Source organism: Penicillium daleae (genome assembly GCF_028827525.1).
Source record: "Penicillium daleae strain IBT 16125 chromosome Unknown utg000002l_segment0_segment0, whole genome shotgun sequence".
NCBI classification, from domain to species: domain Eukaryota; kingdom Fungi; phylum Ascomycota; class Eurotiomycetes; order Eurotiales; family Aspergillaceae; genus Penicillium; species Penicillium daleae.
The window spans coordinates 605850-620450 of NW_026623150.1; the positions used below are offsets into that span (position 1 = coordinate 605850).

The 14601-nt window shown below is 51.0% G+C and overlaps 8 protein-coding genes across 8 annotated transcripts; 3 read left to right on the forward strand and 5 right to left on the reverse strand.

The window, feature by feature from the left end:
• Positions 1-490: 490 nt before the first annotated feature.
• On the forward strand, positions 491-2117 carry N7458_001242 (putative F-box and JmjC domain protein; the record flags this gene model as incomplete). The annotated part of the gene is made up of 2 exons (XM_056904625.1): positions 491-777; positions 938-2117. The coding sequence occupies 2 exons, from the start codon at positions 491-493 to the stop codon at positions 2115-2117; spliced, it is 1467 nt and encodes a 488-aa protein (XP_056768732.1).
• Positions 2118-2246: 129 nt separating this feature from the next.
• N7458_001243 (low-affinity Cu transporter) lies at positions 2247-2968 on the reverse strand (the record flags this gene model as incomplete). The annotated part of the gene is made up of 3 exons (XM_056904626.1): positions 2247-2364; positions 2434-2703; positions 2757-2968. 3 exons carry the CDS (start codon positions 2966-2968, stop codon positions 2247-2249), a joined length of 600 nt encoding a protein of 199 aa, XP_056768733.1.
• Positions 2969-3418: 450 nt separating this feature from the next.
• Positions 3419-4344, forward strand: N7458_001244 (chromatin modification-related protein EAF6/MEAF6; the record flags this gene model as incomplete). The annotated part of the gene is made up of 3 exons (XM_056904627.1): positions 3419-3616; positions 3771-3995; positions 4072-4344. The coding sequence occupies 3 exons, from the start codon at positions 3419-3421 to the stop codon at positions 4342-4344; spliced, it is 696 nt and encodes a 231-aa protein (XP_056768734.1).
• A 294-nt stretch (positions 4345-4638) lies between these two features.
• On the reverse strand, positions 4639-7974 carry ams1 (alpha-mannosidase; the record flags this gene model as incomplete). The annotated part of the gene is made up of 2 exons (XM_056904628.1): positions 4639-5266; positions 5324-7974. 2 exons carry the CDS (start codon positions 7972-7974, stop codon positions 4639-4641), a joined length of 3279 nt encoding a protein of 1092 aa, XP_056768735.1.
• Positions 7975-8361: 387 nt separating this feature from the next.
• fgaAT (fumigaclavine B O-acetyltransferase easN) lies at positions 8362-9732 on the reverse strand (the record flags this gene model as incomplete). The annotated part of the gene is made up of 1 exon (XM_056904629.1): positions 8362-9732. One exon carries the CDS (start codon positions 9730-9732, stop codon positions 8362-8364), a length of 1371 nt encoding a protein of 456 aa, XP_056768736.1.
• A 596-nt stretch (positions 9733-10328) lies between these two features.
• On the reverse strand, positions 10329-11843 carry N7458_001247 (uncharacterized protein; the record flags this gene model as incomplete). Its single annotated transcript, XM_056904630.1, has 1 exon — positions 10329-11843. One exon carries the CDS (start codon positions 11841-11843, stop codon positions 10329-10331), a length of 1515 nt encoding a protein of 504 aa, XP_056768737.1.
• A 692-nt stretch (positions 11844-12535) lies between these two features.
• N7458_001248 (HpcH/HpaI aldolase family protein) lies at positions 12536-13348 on the forward strand (the record flags this gene model as incomplete). The annotated part of the gene is made up of 1 exon (XM_056904631.1): positions 12536-13348. One exon carries the CDS (start codon positions 12536-12538, stop codon positions 13346-13348), a length of 813 nt encoding a protein of 270 aa, XP_056768738.1.
• A 611-nt stretch (positions 13349-13959) lies between these two features.
• On the reverse strand, positions 13960-14437 carry N7458_001249 (RidA family protein; the record flags this gene model as incomplete). Its single annotated transcript, XM_056904632.1, has 3 exons — positions 13960-14184; positions 14247-14320; positions 14386-14437. 3 exons carry the CDS (start codon positions 14435-14437, stop codon positions 13960-13962), a joined length of 351 nt encoding a protein of 116 aa, XP_056768739.1.
• Positions 14438-14601: the final 164 nt, after the last annotated feature.

Below are 14601 nucleotides of genomic sequence, written 5' to 3' on the forward strand. Positions count from 1 at the left end.
CCGGGTGGGGTGATTTTAAGCGAACGTGCCCTGTGGGGGAAAGTTCGCGAGCGAGGATCGAAAGTGCTAGTATCAAGGACTCTTCAAGGGAGAAGAGCGCGTTCAAGATACTAGGGAAAGGTTGTGACAAGAGTTGTTGATATGGGTTCACAAAAAGGGTGGGAGAAAAGAAAAGGAAAAAAATCGTCGGCCGTCCGTGCCTTTTGCTGCGGCGCTTTTTTTTTTTCACGGGTGGGCGAGTCTTCACCGCCTACCTAAAGTGGAGACTGTCGCACGGGCCCAAGCGAGTGGTTGTTCGCGACGCCGTTGGAGGTTTCGTTTCTTCTACTTGAATTCCTTGGTTGGCTTGTCATTCTTATTCGTCTATTGAGCGTTGGGTTGTGGTGCATATTTCTTCAATTTGGGCCGTCGTTGCTGTTGCCAACGGGGCTGTTGGGGGGTGGGCAGAAAAAAAATTCCTTGAAGCCCTAAAGATCCAAAGTGGCGGACAATGCCTGACATCACAATGCTACCAAGTTATCCACCGGCCTTGGATGGTCAACAAGGCGACGAGGCTATTCCCAGCCATCCTCTAGGTGTGAAACCTAGTGGAAATGCTCTGCTAGCAACATGGAGTCTTCGCGATGCCATAGGAACTTTCCGGCTTTTACCCGACGAGTTAATCCTGTTGTTGCTGGAACACTTGGACGGTTCGAGTCTACTGGGGATCGGGCGCACCTGCAAGGCCTTTTACGCATTCACCCGTGCGGAGGAGTTGTGGAAGGCACTATTTATCCAGTAAGATCCAATATTTGTTATTCTTTAAGTGATCAGATTGGAGAACATTATGTTGTGTTGTTGCGCGCTGCTGGGCGTCGAACTATATCTAGCATCTATGCGGCCTGACGACTGCATTGGATATACACCACCCAAACTCATAGACTAACTTTGATACTAGATCCCCATTGGATAACTTTACATGGAGAGGGACATGGCGATCGACATATCTCAACCTGCCTCCTTCAAAAGTCCCCACCATCGACTGCTCTCATCTCTACTCCGACGTACTTTACCGACCTTTCAATTGCGCGCATATCGCGCTTGACCCCTATGTCACCAAGATCCCACCGCGTAACCAGATCCCGCGCTTACCAGATCTTTCCGTCGAGGACTTCCACGAAGAATGGGCCGATCGGCCTTTCATCTTGACCGAACCGGTTAAGGCCTGGCCAGTCTACAAGGACTGGACTATCGGGTCACTGCTCTCTCAACATGGGCAAGAGAAGTTCCGCGCAGAGGCCGTCGACTGGCCACTGACTACCTATCGCGACTACATGGCGGACAACTCTGACGAAAGCCCATTGTACTTGTTTGACCGCGCTTTCGTCCCAAAGATGGGACTGGCCGTCGGCCCCCCTCAGTCGACCCCCAATGCGGCATACTGGCCACCAGCATGCTTTGCGGAAGACTTCTTCTCAGTACTCGGCAAGGACCGGCCCGACCACCAGTGGCTGATCGTGGGCCCCGAACGTTCGGGCAGCAAGTTCCACAAAGACCCTAACGCGACGAGCGCCTGGAATGCGGTGCTGCGTGGGCCGAAGTATTGGATTATGTTCCCATCGGGCGATAAGCGAGCTCCACCACCGGGTGTCTACGTGTCTGACGATCAGAGCGAAGTGACATCGCCATTGAGCATTGCCGAGTGGTTACTCAACTTCCACGCAGAGGCTCGACGCACCCCAGGGTGCATGGAAGGAATCTGTGGCGAGGGCGAGATCCTACATGTCCCATCGGGCTGGTGGCATCTGGTGGTCAACTTGGAGCCGTCTATCGCGATCACGCAGAACTTTATCCCTCGCGCGCATCTTTGCGCTGCGCTAGATTTCTTGTCCAACAAGGCAGACCAGGTCTCTGGGTTCCGGAAGAATGTCGAGAACCCCTACCAGAGATTTGTGGATGGAATGCAAGAGGCTTACCCAGATCTTTTAGCGCAGACCCAAGAGGAGCTCCAGAAGAAAGCCGATGGGAAAAAGCGCAAGTGGGATGATATTGTTCATAGCAAGACCGAGGAAGACCAAAGTGGCGCAGGAGGGTTCAGCTTTGGATTCGGAGATGACAGCGACGTCGAAGTCCCTTGAAACGTCGACGCTACATAAAAGCAATTACTCATTAACAAAGCTCATGCGAAATGAAATTTATGAAAGCCTATGCAGATATTCCATGCTCTCGAATCATTGATCCAGAACCGCCGATATGAGCCGACCATCTTAGTGGCAAGCGATGGACTTGGTAGCCGGAATGTCATCGGCAAAAGCCAAATATCCGACAAAAGCACCAACCGCAACCGCCAGCATAACCATGCCATTGTATGTCATGAAAAGAAGCCTAGCAAAATCAGATAGGATATTAGAATCACTCCTGAACAGTTAGAGATGGAAGATGGAGTGCACCCACATAATGAAGAAGCTATAAAAGACCTGAGCGCCATACAACGCAGCCAAAGTAATTCTCCCCCGCCGCGCAAGCGCAGCCCTATTATCCTGTCCTACAAGCAGTGGTGAGCCCTCGGCATGGATTGGATCGTGGAAGTTAGCGGTGACCGGCTCGGGAATCCCATCAACTGCAGAGCAAGGCATCAATGAGAGAGCTCGCCCAAGCAGGAAGTGTAGAAGGAGAGCAGGGGGGCATATAGTCCTCAACCGCCACACCAACGCCCGACACACGCTGAGTGTATCACATTGTAGAAAGGATGCTCGTCCAGAGAGGAGAAATTCAACATACCTCCACCTGTAGTCGCTGTTGATATAGCAAAGGCATTCAAACGCTGGTTATGCGCAGCTTCGTACTTGCGGGTTATTTGTCGGACACCCTCGTAACCAGCTGTGAGGAGGACGATAAGCACGAGGGAGAGGAGGAAGGAAACGGGGCCGGTGATGCGCCACTGGCGGAAGATGATGCAGAGATTCTTCGAAGACCAAGTAAAGAGCATCTAGTAGTAAAAGAGATCGTCAGTAAGAATTAGAAAAGCTATCGAGGTAGTTCCATGTGTACTTGCATTCATATCGCATTGGCCCATGTCCATATCACCATGCCCCATATCGCCGTGGTCCATGTGGCTGTTATCCATATGCATCGAGTGATCCATGTTAAAAAGAGTCCGAATAGTCTCCGGACTAAGGTAAATTCCAGTAAACTCGCACCAAATATATCAAGCTCAAGTTGTAGTGGCACGAGGGGATCAACATGACAAAGGCGTGATGGCGTGGACATGCAAACGATGCAAACAACGATAAGAAGCGGCTCTCACCAGCTTCGGCCGCCTCGCAATCCCGCAGCTTGCAGACCCTCCTCCGACGCCGCGAATTTCACCACTCCGCGCCTGTACACGCTCTTTCAACCTCCCCAACCCGTCCCGTGAAACAACCTCCATCTCACAGATATGGTGGACACAGCTCCCGCCCAGGCCGCGACGCCTGCGACTGGCGCACCGGCCGCACCGACGAATGGCGTTACCACAGGGGCCTCGAATGCGCCTAGCGATCAGAATACCGCGAATCGAGGACTACCATACTACGAGAAGTTGCGGCGTGAGCTGCGGGATACGATACAGAAGAAGCGCTTGATGGATAAAAGCATGGTGAGTCGCGTCGCGCGGCAAGTCGCACCAGAAAAGCCGCGGTTCCATAACCTTGCAATGGACATTGAATGGGCGCATTGGAGCCGAGTTGCATCCTGCCATTGATTAGATATTCAGTTTGTATCTCGCATATGCTAACTTTCTTCGTCCGCAGGCCCAACTCGAAGACCAGATCTTTCGGTTCGAGCAAACCTACCTCGAAGAAACGACGGCTGGCAACATCATCAAAGGCTTCGACAGCTACATCAAGGGCTCATCGAGCGGGTCCAGTCTCGGTGCGTCCGGGCTAAGTCTGGGCTCAGGTGTTGGCGCGCGACGCAAGGCACAAGTCACAGACTCCGACCGAGTTTTCTCACGGAGCTCGGCAAGCTATATGGTGGTATGTCGACACCAGGCCCTGGCTAGAGACAAAGAATGTCGGAAGGTACTAACGTCGTTTCTTCTCTCATTGATAGGATTCCCCCGGCCCATCCTCCGCACAAACCACCCCCTCTCACGCCGCAACACCGACCTCCACAGCCGGCGGGAACGCACCCTCAAACAAGAGCAATGGCGGCGACTCCACGACAGCATCCAAAGCCGGTGGTGGTGGCTCTTCCAAGAATAAAAAGAAGGCTAGTGGTGGCTCGAAGAATACCAAGGGCAAGAACCAAACCGATGATCTTTCAGATGATGCGGATTCCAAGCCGCCTGTGAAACGTTTGAAGATCAGCTACGGGCGAGATTAGAGGATTGTGCTTGCATCCTTGTTTTTTTTTTTTTATTGTTTGAATTTGGAGTTTGGGAGGTTATTGATATCATGGAGTTGACCCAGTGAAGGACTAGGCGCTGATAAAAATGGGGGGTGTTCGTCTCAATTACACATCATGTACATCACGATTCTGGAGAGAACTTATACGTTGCATACAATACTTGATTGCAAATTCTGATAAAAGGACAAGATATGCATTTCCATAACAATAAACGATAGCTGACGGCTAGCAAATCGACAGCCTGAAAGAAACAAGCAGAAGGTGAAAGGCTCACAGCTGGAGTCGATAGGTAGCAATTTCGAACGCTCGGACCTCGATGTCCACCGTGATGGACCCTTCCTTGGTCTTTTGAATCTCCAATTCTTCCTCGTCATCTTCGAGGACGTTGCACTTCCAAACTCGCTTGACAGACAACGCGCTGTGAATAGTGCCGCGGGCCTTGCCGCCTAGGGACTCGTAAACGCGTAAGATCACACTCTTACCAGGACGAGAGGGTAGGCCGCCAGTAGAGACGTCTTCATCATCCTCGCCACGCTTGACAGCATCCAAGATAATGGATGACCCGCCCTGGATGGAAACAGCCTTGAAGGCGGCGTTGTATCGGGAAATCTGGGAGCTCCCCTGCTCGATGGCCAGCGGGTGGTTGAAATTATAGCCCGCACGGACAGTGCGAGCATCAAGACCACCGGAGTGAGGAAGGATGGCATAGCGGATGCGGTGGCGGCCCATATCAGCATGGGCGTCTGGGGCCTTGGGAGCACGGAGCAGCGAGAGGCGCATCAAGTTACCGCACGTAGCGAAGCCGTACTTGGAGTCGTTAAGAATCGAGACACCGTATCCGTGTTCAGAAAGATCGGCCCATTTGTGGCAGCAGACCTCGAATTTGGCCATATCCCAGCTGCAAGAGTATGTTAGCAGAGAATCTGTGTGAAGGTACTGTGAGACCAGAACGTACCTTGTGTTGTAGTGAGTCGGGCGTCGAACGATACCATATTGACTTTCGTAAGATGCCTCGGTATTCGTCACATCAACAGGGAATTCAACCTTGAGGAACTTCATTGTTTCATGCCACTCAACCTCGCTTTCGAATTCAACCATGGAAGGCTCTGAGGAGACAGATGCCGAAAGGCTGATAGTAGTTTTCACCCAACTCATGTCACTGATTCTTGTTTCGGTCACAACACTGGCTCGGTTGTGGTCAGCTTCGACGATGACTGTCTTGCTAACTGGGAGCTCCTTGCGCGATTCCAGATGGAAGACCTCCACATCCCAGGCTTGCCAGTAAAGAGGCTTGTCATCGAAGATAACCATCTGGCCGGCCTTGCCACCCTTGGGAATGACCTCTCGTTGAGCATCGACATCGAACAAAGAAACGATAACGCCATCTTGGACGTCAATCTTGAGTTTGCCATTCTGCAAACGGAATGCACCCGGCTGAATCTCAGCCACGGTGACCCTAGTGGTGGTCTTGAAATCAACTGGCTGGCATGCAATCACACCGGTTGAGCCATTCACAAGAGCATACTTGGATCCATCGGAAGCGACCAAGGGTGCGGGAATCTTTACAACCTCTGACCGAGGCCAAGGCAAAGTATTCAGAGCGACCAGGCCAGTGCTGCCCGTGACCCCCAATGCCGCAAGAGCTTCTTTGCGCAGCTTCTGGCCAGTCTCAAAGATCCCAGCGTAGAGCTTGTCGGAATCATCATAGCACATCTCAATAGAGCTACCCGGCAAGCAGTCGTGGAACTGACAAAGAAGTGTTCCCTCCCACATCTCATCGATCTGCTCCTTAGGGTACTTGTACTTTTTGTCTGAGCCACGGATGGTAGCCAAGGTAGCTAAAAGTTCAATCTCACGCAGCAAGAACTCCGACTTGCGGTTATTGCGCTTGTTGTTGGCCTGGGTTGTGTATGTACCGCGGTGCAGTTCAAAGTACAACTCACCATACCAGGTCGCAAACTCGGTTCCATTGGCAGCTTTTGCTTCCAGCCTTTCAAAGAAATCATCCACTGATTCGCCCATCTTGACTTTTGGGAGAGTACCGATCTTGTCGCTGAGGCCTCGGCATCGGCGCAATTTCTCCAGATGCTCGAAGGTCGGACCACCGCCACCGTCTCCTTTGCCAAAGACGAGCAAGGATGACTTGTCATTGTCTAGTGACTTGTGCTGAGTGACACTGCGCTTAAGATCGCCGAAATGAGCCTCGGCGGTATACGTCTCTGCCGGGGCCATGTGGCACAACACTTGGCTACCATCGAGTGCAACCCATTGGAAGGTTGTGTGCGGGAAGTTGTTGATATTGTTCCAACTCAACTTCTGAGTGAAGAAGCGACTCATACCGGCAAGGCGGCAAATCTGCGGGATCTGCGTCGAGTATCCAAAGGTATCTGGCAACCAGAAGGTAGAGGCTCGTTTGCCGAAGTAGCTTTCGAACAAGCGTTGTCCGTAGAGGAACTGGCGGACAAGAGACTCGCCACTGGGCATGTTGGTATCATGCTCGACCCAGCTACCTCCGATAGGCTGGAAGTGGCCTTTTCGCACCCATCGCTTAACTCGATCAAATACAGACGGGTAGTACTGTTTAAGCCACTTGAACTGCTGGGCCTGAGAGACGACGAAGCGATGCTCAGGATACCGCTCCATCAAATCACACTGATTCGACCATGATCTTGCAACCTTGCGCTTGGTCTCCGCCCAGGGCCAGAGCCAGCAAGTGTCAATGTGGCAATGACCAATCGCGTAGACATATGGGTCTGTGTCCGGCGCATAGACATCTGCAGAGTCTACCTTGTCACCAAGGTACTTTTGCCCAATTTTCCGTGCCTCTTTGATGCACTCTTGACTTCCATTGCCAGCAATGAAAGCATCAATCATCGCATTACCCACCATATTAGCCTCGTGCGCCTCCCACGAGTCGCCTGGGAACTCACGAGCGGCGTCGCCGATAATCCAAAAATCGTAGTAGAGCGCCCGCGCCTCCAGGTTGACTGCAACGATCTGCGCTTTGCTGAGCTGGTAGTACTTGTCTGGGTTGGGTGGCTGGATTGAATCGCCGCCTGGAGCGTTACCGAACATGCCGTTGCAGGCCATTTCGATATAGAAAGTATGCTGTTTCCCATCACGCCAGGCGTCAGGGATAATCCATTCAGTTCGCTCTCCACCACCGGTCAATCCCTGCAAAGGGTGTCCGTCCTCTGTCCACACCAGACCTTCATTGTTAGCATCCCAGTGGAACTCCAGCCTTTCCTTCTTAAGCATCTCAGAGGGAACCGTGAGCTGGATACGGAACCAATGTGTCGACCAGCTAGGACCGAATGACTCTCCCACATGGGTTGGTCTGAAATCGTTGGAGGTCGCCTCCTTGAAGGTCGGGCGTTCCAGGTTTGGTACCGAGTAGACCGATAGCTTGACATGCTCGCTGTCGGAGCTGACTGCTTCGTAGTATTTTGCGACAAGGTTTTGGCCTTCATATTGACCATGTGCTGTGAGCTGGCGCAATCTTTCGGTATAGATCTTGGTGATGCGCTGGCCTACTGGCCGCTCGGCTAGCTGGGGCAGCGATCGCGAGGCTGGGGTGGGGGCAAGATGCGGAGCTTCTCCACCCATGATTGTGACGGCGTGGGCGTTGGGTTTTGTGGAGGATATGATAACGACAATAGAAGCGAAGGTTTCAAAGTGAGAGACTGTACAGAAGATCAAGCTAGAGAGTAGGCAGTAAGGCAGATGGAGTAGTGAATTAGAGGAAGGAAGGAGGGGAGGAATGGAGAACGGGCTTATGCACGGAACAAGCCTGGCTGGATGCGGAGAAGATGACCTCACCCCGCAACGGCCCCTTGCCATCAGCGGAACTCGATTGAGAAGTATACGATGTTTACAACTATCATGACTGCCCATATTTCATTCCAATTGCATGCATCAACTTTGTCTATATTCGCTATGAACATGTCTAATCGTCATTCATGGCATGGCTACTATCCTATCCGAAGCGCTTGATTAGCCTACATAAGACGCATATCTCACCCACTCCTCGTCAGTCTTCAACCGCTCCCAATCTTCATCCCTTAGACAGATTTCAACCGCTATCTCCCCATTCGGAGCTTTGGGCATAATATAGATCAAAGACTCGAATGGGACAAATGCCGGCCGGCGAACAGCTTCCGGCTTGCCAAGCCCCAAATTAAAGTCCAACTCAAAAGTATTGATTTTAGCCCAAGAGCTCAGCATAATTCCAGACGAAGTATCGACACAAGCCGTAGTAGAAGTCTTCGTCTTGTCTTCCGAACGAGTTTGGAATGTAGCGAGAGCGCGGGTTTTATAGGCCAAGTCTACGACCTTGGGATCCAGCTTCCGGCGAAGCTCAGAGGCAATTGCCCCCAATGGTTGCTCCACGAGATGTTGCAGAGTGTCTTTATTGTATGCCATGTTCTGGAACATGCCCAGATATGTGCTGGGAATGCCCATACGTTCACGGACATCGACTGCTCGTGCGAAGGCAGACCCGGTCCCAGGATCGAGACGGTGCAGACGTGCCCGCGCTGTGCATTTCCAGACAAAAGCGCAAACTGTATCATCGGTTGAGACAAAAGCTCTGGAAGGGTCTTTGGTCTGGGTAGCTTGTGATTTGAGAGCCTCTAGCGAGGCTGCTGAAAAGGCCACGTAGGCCCAGGTAGATGGGGGTGGAGTTGTGGTGTCGCTATTTGTCTTGCCAGGTGGTGGAGGCCTCACCATCTGATGCTTGAGTTCCACGGCAGGGTCGAAGGAGTCGTCCAGAAGGGTGATAGATTTGCTCCGATCCAAGTTGCCAATGCGAATCTCCTCTGCTGTGAAAGGCTGATTGTGACAAGCCTTGGACAGCAGGTCGATGATGTGTCCTTGCCCCGTCATATCCATGACATTGTGTTGGCCCACCACCGTGAGCATGAGGCCGCCAGTAATGAAGGTCGCCTGCACGGCAAGGACGGGCGCAGAACTTGCAGCCAGCCCAATCGTATTGCCAGGGAGATTGAGAGTCAAACATGGAGCGATGATCTTCTCATCAAGCATGGTGCAGGGGTAGTTTGATTGTCGAAGACTCTCCAACGTCGGGGCAGATGGATCATCACGAAGGTCTTTGACAACCAACGGGATCTTTTCTCCTGATGGCACAATCCGGTAGGTGCCAGTCACTCCTTCGCCGGCGCCCTCGTTGATGACATTTCCAGCAAGCCATGGAAACCCCTCTGCGAGCCTATCAAGTCCATCTCGGAGGGTGTCGGTGATAGTGGATGTTGGCTCGGATACAGCAAAGACGATGCACAATTGAGTGTACAACTTATACAGAAAGGGGCTGCACCCTAGTATGTCAATTGTGTCGTTTTCTAGCATTTTTCTTTGTTTTTGATGATCACAACTTCTGGATGTCGGGGGAATCGCTCGCATTTAAAATGCCACCCAATACCATTCACAACGGGCAAGCGTGGATGCACGGACCCGCTTGCAAGCGCGGTCGGGAGTGAGTCAAGATGAGTCCGAATCTATCTACTCTGCATCATCGATAGACACTCGACATAACCTTGTCATCGGTAAGGGTAGTATAGATCGGAAACATTATCGAAAAAGATTGAATAGTTTCACATATCCCAAGCCCGGAGGAACCAGAGATTTATACACTGAGCATCAACCATCAAATTCAGAGCAGCACCCCCACAACTGGACTTCTTGCAAGCTAAGCAAAACATCTGCCTTTGCTGTCCCGCTAGCCAGAGTACTCGATCACATTTGGAGACGTAACCACAATTGAAAGCAGAGGGCCATGCCGACCCATAATCGATATTAATCACGATGAACTATATTGGAAAGCTACAGGAGGTTCACGTTTAATTCAATAATTGATAAGCAGCCCAAGAACCAGAAAAAGCGTTCACAATACACAAGAATTGCACATGAAGAGGGCATTCCAACCACCAAATTTCAGAATCTCTTTAGTACATTTCATAGCGCCAGTTGAGTTGCACCATCTCCTCAGTCACACCACCCTTGATGGCCTTGGCAATCTGATCAGGATCACCGGAGTCCAAGCGCTTGTTCTCACGCAGAACCAGCCAGCGATAGACAGTTATGGTCACTCCCAGCAAAAGTGCAGAGGCCATGAGAGTCCCAAAGGCTGCATAGAAGTGTGGCGACGAGTAATAAAGATACGAAGCCCAGATGTTCGACGTGCCTCCAATGGCATTGACCAGGGCAGAGGCAGCGGCACGTTTGGAGATAGGACGCGCAAGATGAAGGTTGATGGTCTTGTAAAGGAGGAGCTGAGGTCCCACAGAGGCAAAGGGTAGCATGACCATCGAGAAGTATCGTGCGCCCACGTTCATCGTGGCCATTGGGATGATGTACATAGTGACGGATATCGCGATGCAAATCAGAATAATCGGGTAGACGGTGTTCTTGCGATCGGAATAGTACATGATTCCATAATAGACGGCACCAGCGAGGATGTACGGTGGTGCGGTCAAGAGCAAGCTGACGGTGTGGGAGAAGTTCAAAGAGGCCACCAGGGTAGGGAAATAATTGGCAATGGACCCTTGGACTTGAGACAGCATGTTGCAGAGGATCAGGAGGATTAGCTTCGGGTCAGACAAGGCTTTGGCGAATCCTCGGAGAACACTCTCTTTCTCGGTGCCCTCAGCTGCTCCGGCTTCGGACTCAATGCGCCAAACAGCCAGGGAACGCTCTTCTGGAGAAAGAATACGACTGTTGTGCGGGAACTCTGGCATGATACAGGCACACACAACGCCAATTCCAACGGTGGCACTCCCTTCAATGATGAACAGCCATCGCCAGCCGCGAATACCGTGAACGCCGTCGAGCTGCAGGATTGCTGCAGCGAAGAGGCCACCAAAGGCATTACCCACCTGTTGGGCAATATATAACCCAGCAATGCGCTTTCCAAGCTCCACTTTCGTGTACCAGGCGGACAGGTAATAGATAGCGCCAGGGAAGAACACGGCTTCGGCTGCTCCGAGAATGGCTCGGACGGCGAGAAGTTGCCCATAGCTCTGGACAGCAGCTGTCGCAGCTGAGATACAGCCCCAGAGGGCTACAGCAGCACAAATGTACATTCCCGGACGAGAGATCTTCGTGATGAGCAGGTTGCTGGGGACCTGGAAAGGCAGGTAGCCCACGAACAGAATGCTAACAGCAGTTGCAAACTCTTCGGTGGTCATCTTTAGGTCATCGGTAATTCCCTGGAGCTTTGCAGAGGCAAGATTCTGCCGGTCGATATAGTTGAGGATATAGAGAATACCGATGGTAGGAAGGACGAGGAGATCGATCTTGCGGACAATCTTCTTGTTGAGCTGGGCAATCTCGTCTTCGCCCAAACCCCGAAGGGACTGAGGAAGTCGACGATACGCTGCGCTGGTGACATCGAGTTGGCCCTCTGCAGATGATACATTATCATCATCAACAGTATATGCTGGGTCTTTCTTGACCTCCATTGTAGTAAAAGAAATTTGATGAAAAGAGAAAAGACCAAGTCTTCGCAATTAGACTGACGATCAAGGCCCTGAGAAAGGGCTCCCCAAAGGAAGGCCTGTATAATAAGAGCCGGAGCTCTATCTCTCCAGACTGTCCTTCTGACGACTCCGGTATCTCAGGTATCAGCCGACTAATGGTCAATGCTTCTTTACAAAGGATCGTGACTCATTGATTCGTCGACGCAAAGTGGACCCATCATGAAGATTAGCGATAAGAGGGAGGAGGAGCGCATAAACAAGCATTATCGAACCAATGACGATCAATTTCCCCAGACAGCCGACTGTTTGATAGAAATCCGGGGTACATGGGGCGTGGGAGGCATGGATTTCAAGTTGGGAGGAGCTAACGGCGGAGCGGAGGTGAGATCGTTTGGGAGGAGCTCGCCTCCCAGTCGGAGCGGGGCTCCTCCCGCGGGCGGAGTCTTTCTAGTATGGAAGGACGACGAAACCTAACTGATGCATGCAGAACAACTTGGGTCAGCAAGGCATAGTTTCAATGCTATAGAGTGATTTAGCGTAGTTCACGGTGATAAGTAGCCGATAGCCTTCTAGCATCCGGGCAATCTATATCTCTGTCTCAAGATTTCTCCAATTAACAGAATAATCTCCATCTCCATCTCCATCTCTTCTCACCTTTTCAACACAACGCCACGATGACCAAGACAATGGACTACGCCACACCTCAAACGACTAAAATCGAGAACCCTCGATTGAGGCTTCTGAATAAGCTCAAGGCCGGCGAATTCCCAGTTTTAACCTTTATGGCTATCCCCTCCGTGAGAATGGCCCAGATCGTCGCTTTGACCGGTCTCGATGGCATCGTGGTAGACGCAGAACACGGTCACATTGGCGATGATGCGATGCATAACTCAGTGGCTGCAATTGCTTCACTCGGAGTTTCACCTGTCATCCGAATTCGAGGCCCCGCTCACGACATCCTCAAGCGCGCCTTGGATACCGGAGCCCATGGCATTATGGTCCCCCAAATCAACAATGCCGAGGAAGCACGGCAGGTCGTTGCATCCTCCAAGTTCCCACCACAGGGTGTTCGTGGTCAAGGCTCGGCATTCCCTGCCATTGGCCACGGTTTGACAACACCCGAGTATATGAAAAGTGCCAACGAGACCATCATCACGATGCTCCAGATTGAGACGAAAGCTGGTGTCGAGAACGTGGATGAGATCGCCGCCGTTCCTGGTGTCGATCTCCTTTTCATTGGGCCAAATGACCTTGCCCAGTCCCTTCTTGGTTACACTCCCGCTCGTGGAGATGAGCCGGAATTCGTCGCTGCCATTGATAAGATCATTGCTGCCGCGAAGAAGCATGGCAAGTGGTGTGGCCGTATGACGAACGACGGAGCAGCGAGCAAGGAGGGACGAAAGAGGTATGATATGGTGTCGATGACTGGAGATACCAAGGCAATTCAGAACTGGTATATTGCGGAGCTTGAGGTTGCTCGCTCATAGCGATGGAATTGGCCGCATGTTGGAACGATTTTTCTTTTAAAAGATTACTGTACTTAGATGGCGCTTGCATTTACTGTATCGACGGGCTTAAAAAATCCAAACATTTCAAATAAAGCATAAGGTGGAGCGGATCAAATTGTCAGAACAATGATTTCTAGAGTTTTTCGTCTTTCGTTGCAGATAGCTCTCGTTTAGTATCCAACTCGCATTCCTGGAATTTCTTTGGCGACAAGTCAAGGCTAGGAAGCTCACGAGGCAATCTATGGCTAAAACGATAAAAGCTTTTCACTAGACGGATCTAACTCATATAAAGAACGATATCTACAGCAGGTAAGACTATATATGTGACCTGGAGAGTCCGAAGAATACAATATGCAAAAGTGGTAGAAATGCTGGTTGCAACCCCCGAGTCTGATCTTTCGACCGATCAGTTAGTATCTTGATTTGATACGGTAGATTACTTTCCGAAGTCCAAGCAGACCGGATCATTCGTCTGGAGCTGGCCTAAGTGGCCATTGTGAGTATATATGGCCAGAAAAAGGAGAAAGTATACAAAAATTATTTTCACGTTTTGTGCTTCTATTTTTTATTGATTCATAACATATCATCCCCTAAACTTGAGCAATGCACTCAATCTCGATCACAGTTCCCTCACCAGGGGGAACGGCCTGGAGGCATGAGCGCGAAGGCATGGGCTGAGGCAAGAAATCAATGTAAACTTCGTTCATGGCGGCGAAGTCCTTCATGTCGGCAAGGTAGACGTTGTACTTGACGACCTGCTCGAGAGAGGAGCCGGACAGCTCGAGAACTTCTTTCAAGTTCTGGAGAACAGTTCTCTGTTTGAAGCAAGGATTGAATTAGTGCGTTTTCCATCGAAGTGGAAAATCTTTAGACATACCGTAGCTTGTTTAATCTCTCCAGTTGCTGTTTGACCAGCACAGAAGACGAGGCCGGGGATCTTGGTGGCAGGGGCTGCAAGGCACAAAAATCCTTAAATTAGCCGATTGTCTAAGACATGCTTTTGAGGGTGAACTGACAGTTGTGAGGCTTAGGGGGGAACTTCTCGTTCGAAATAAGTTGGCGCGACATTTTGAGTGGTAGATGTGGATTTCTGTAAAAACTTCTCAAACGCAGACAGGGTAGAAGGCGATAAAAAGTATGTAGATGTTGAAATAAATTCCTTCCTGAAGATTGCGATTTAAATCGTCGATATGCCCCTCGCCCATTTCAAACCATCTCAGATAAGAACCCCT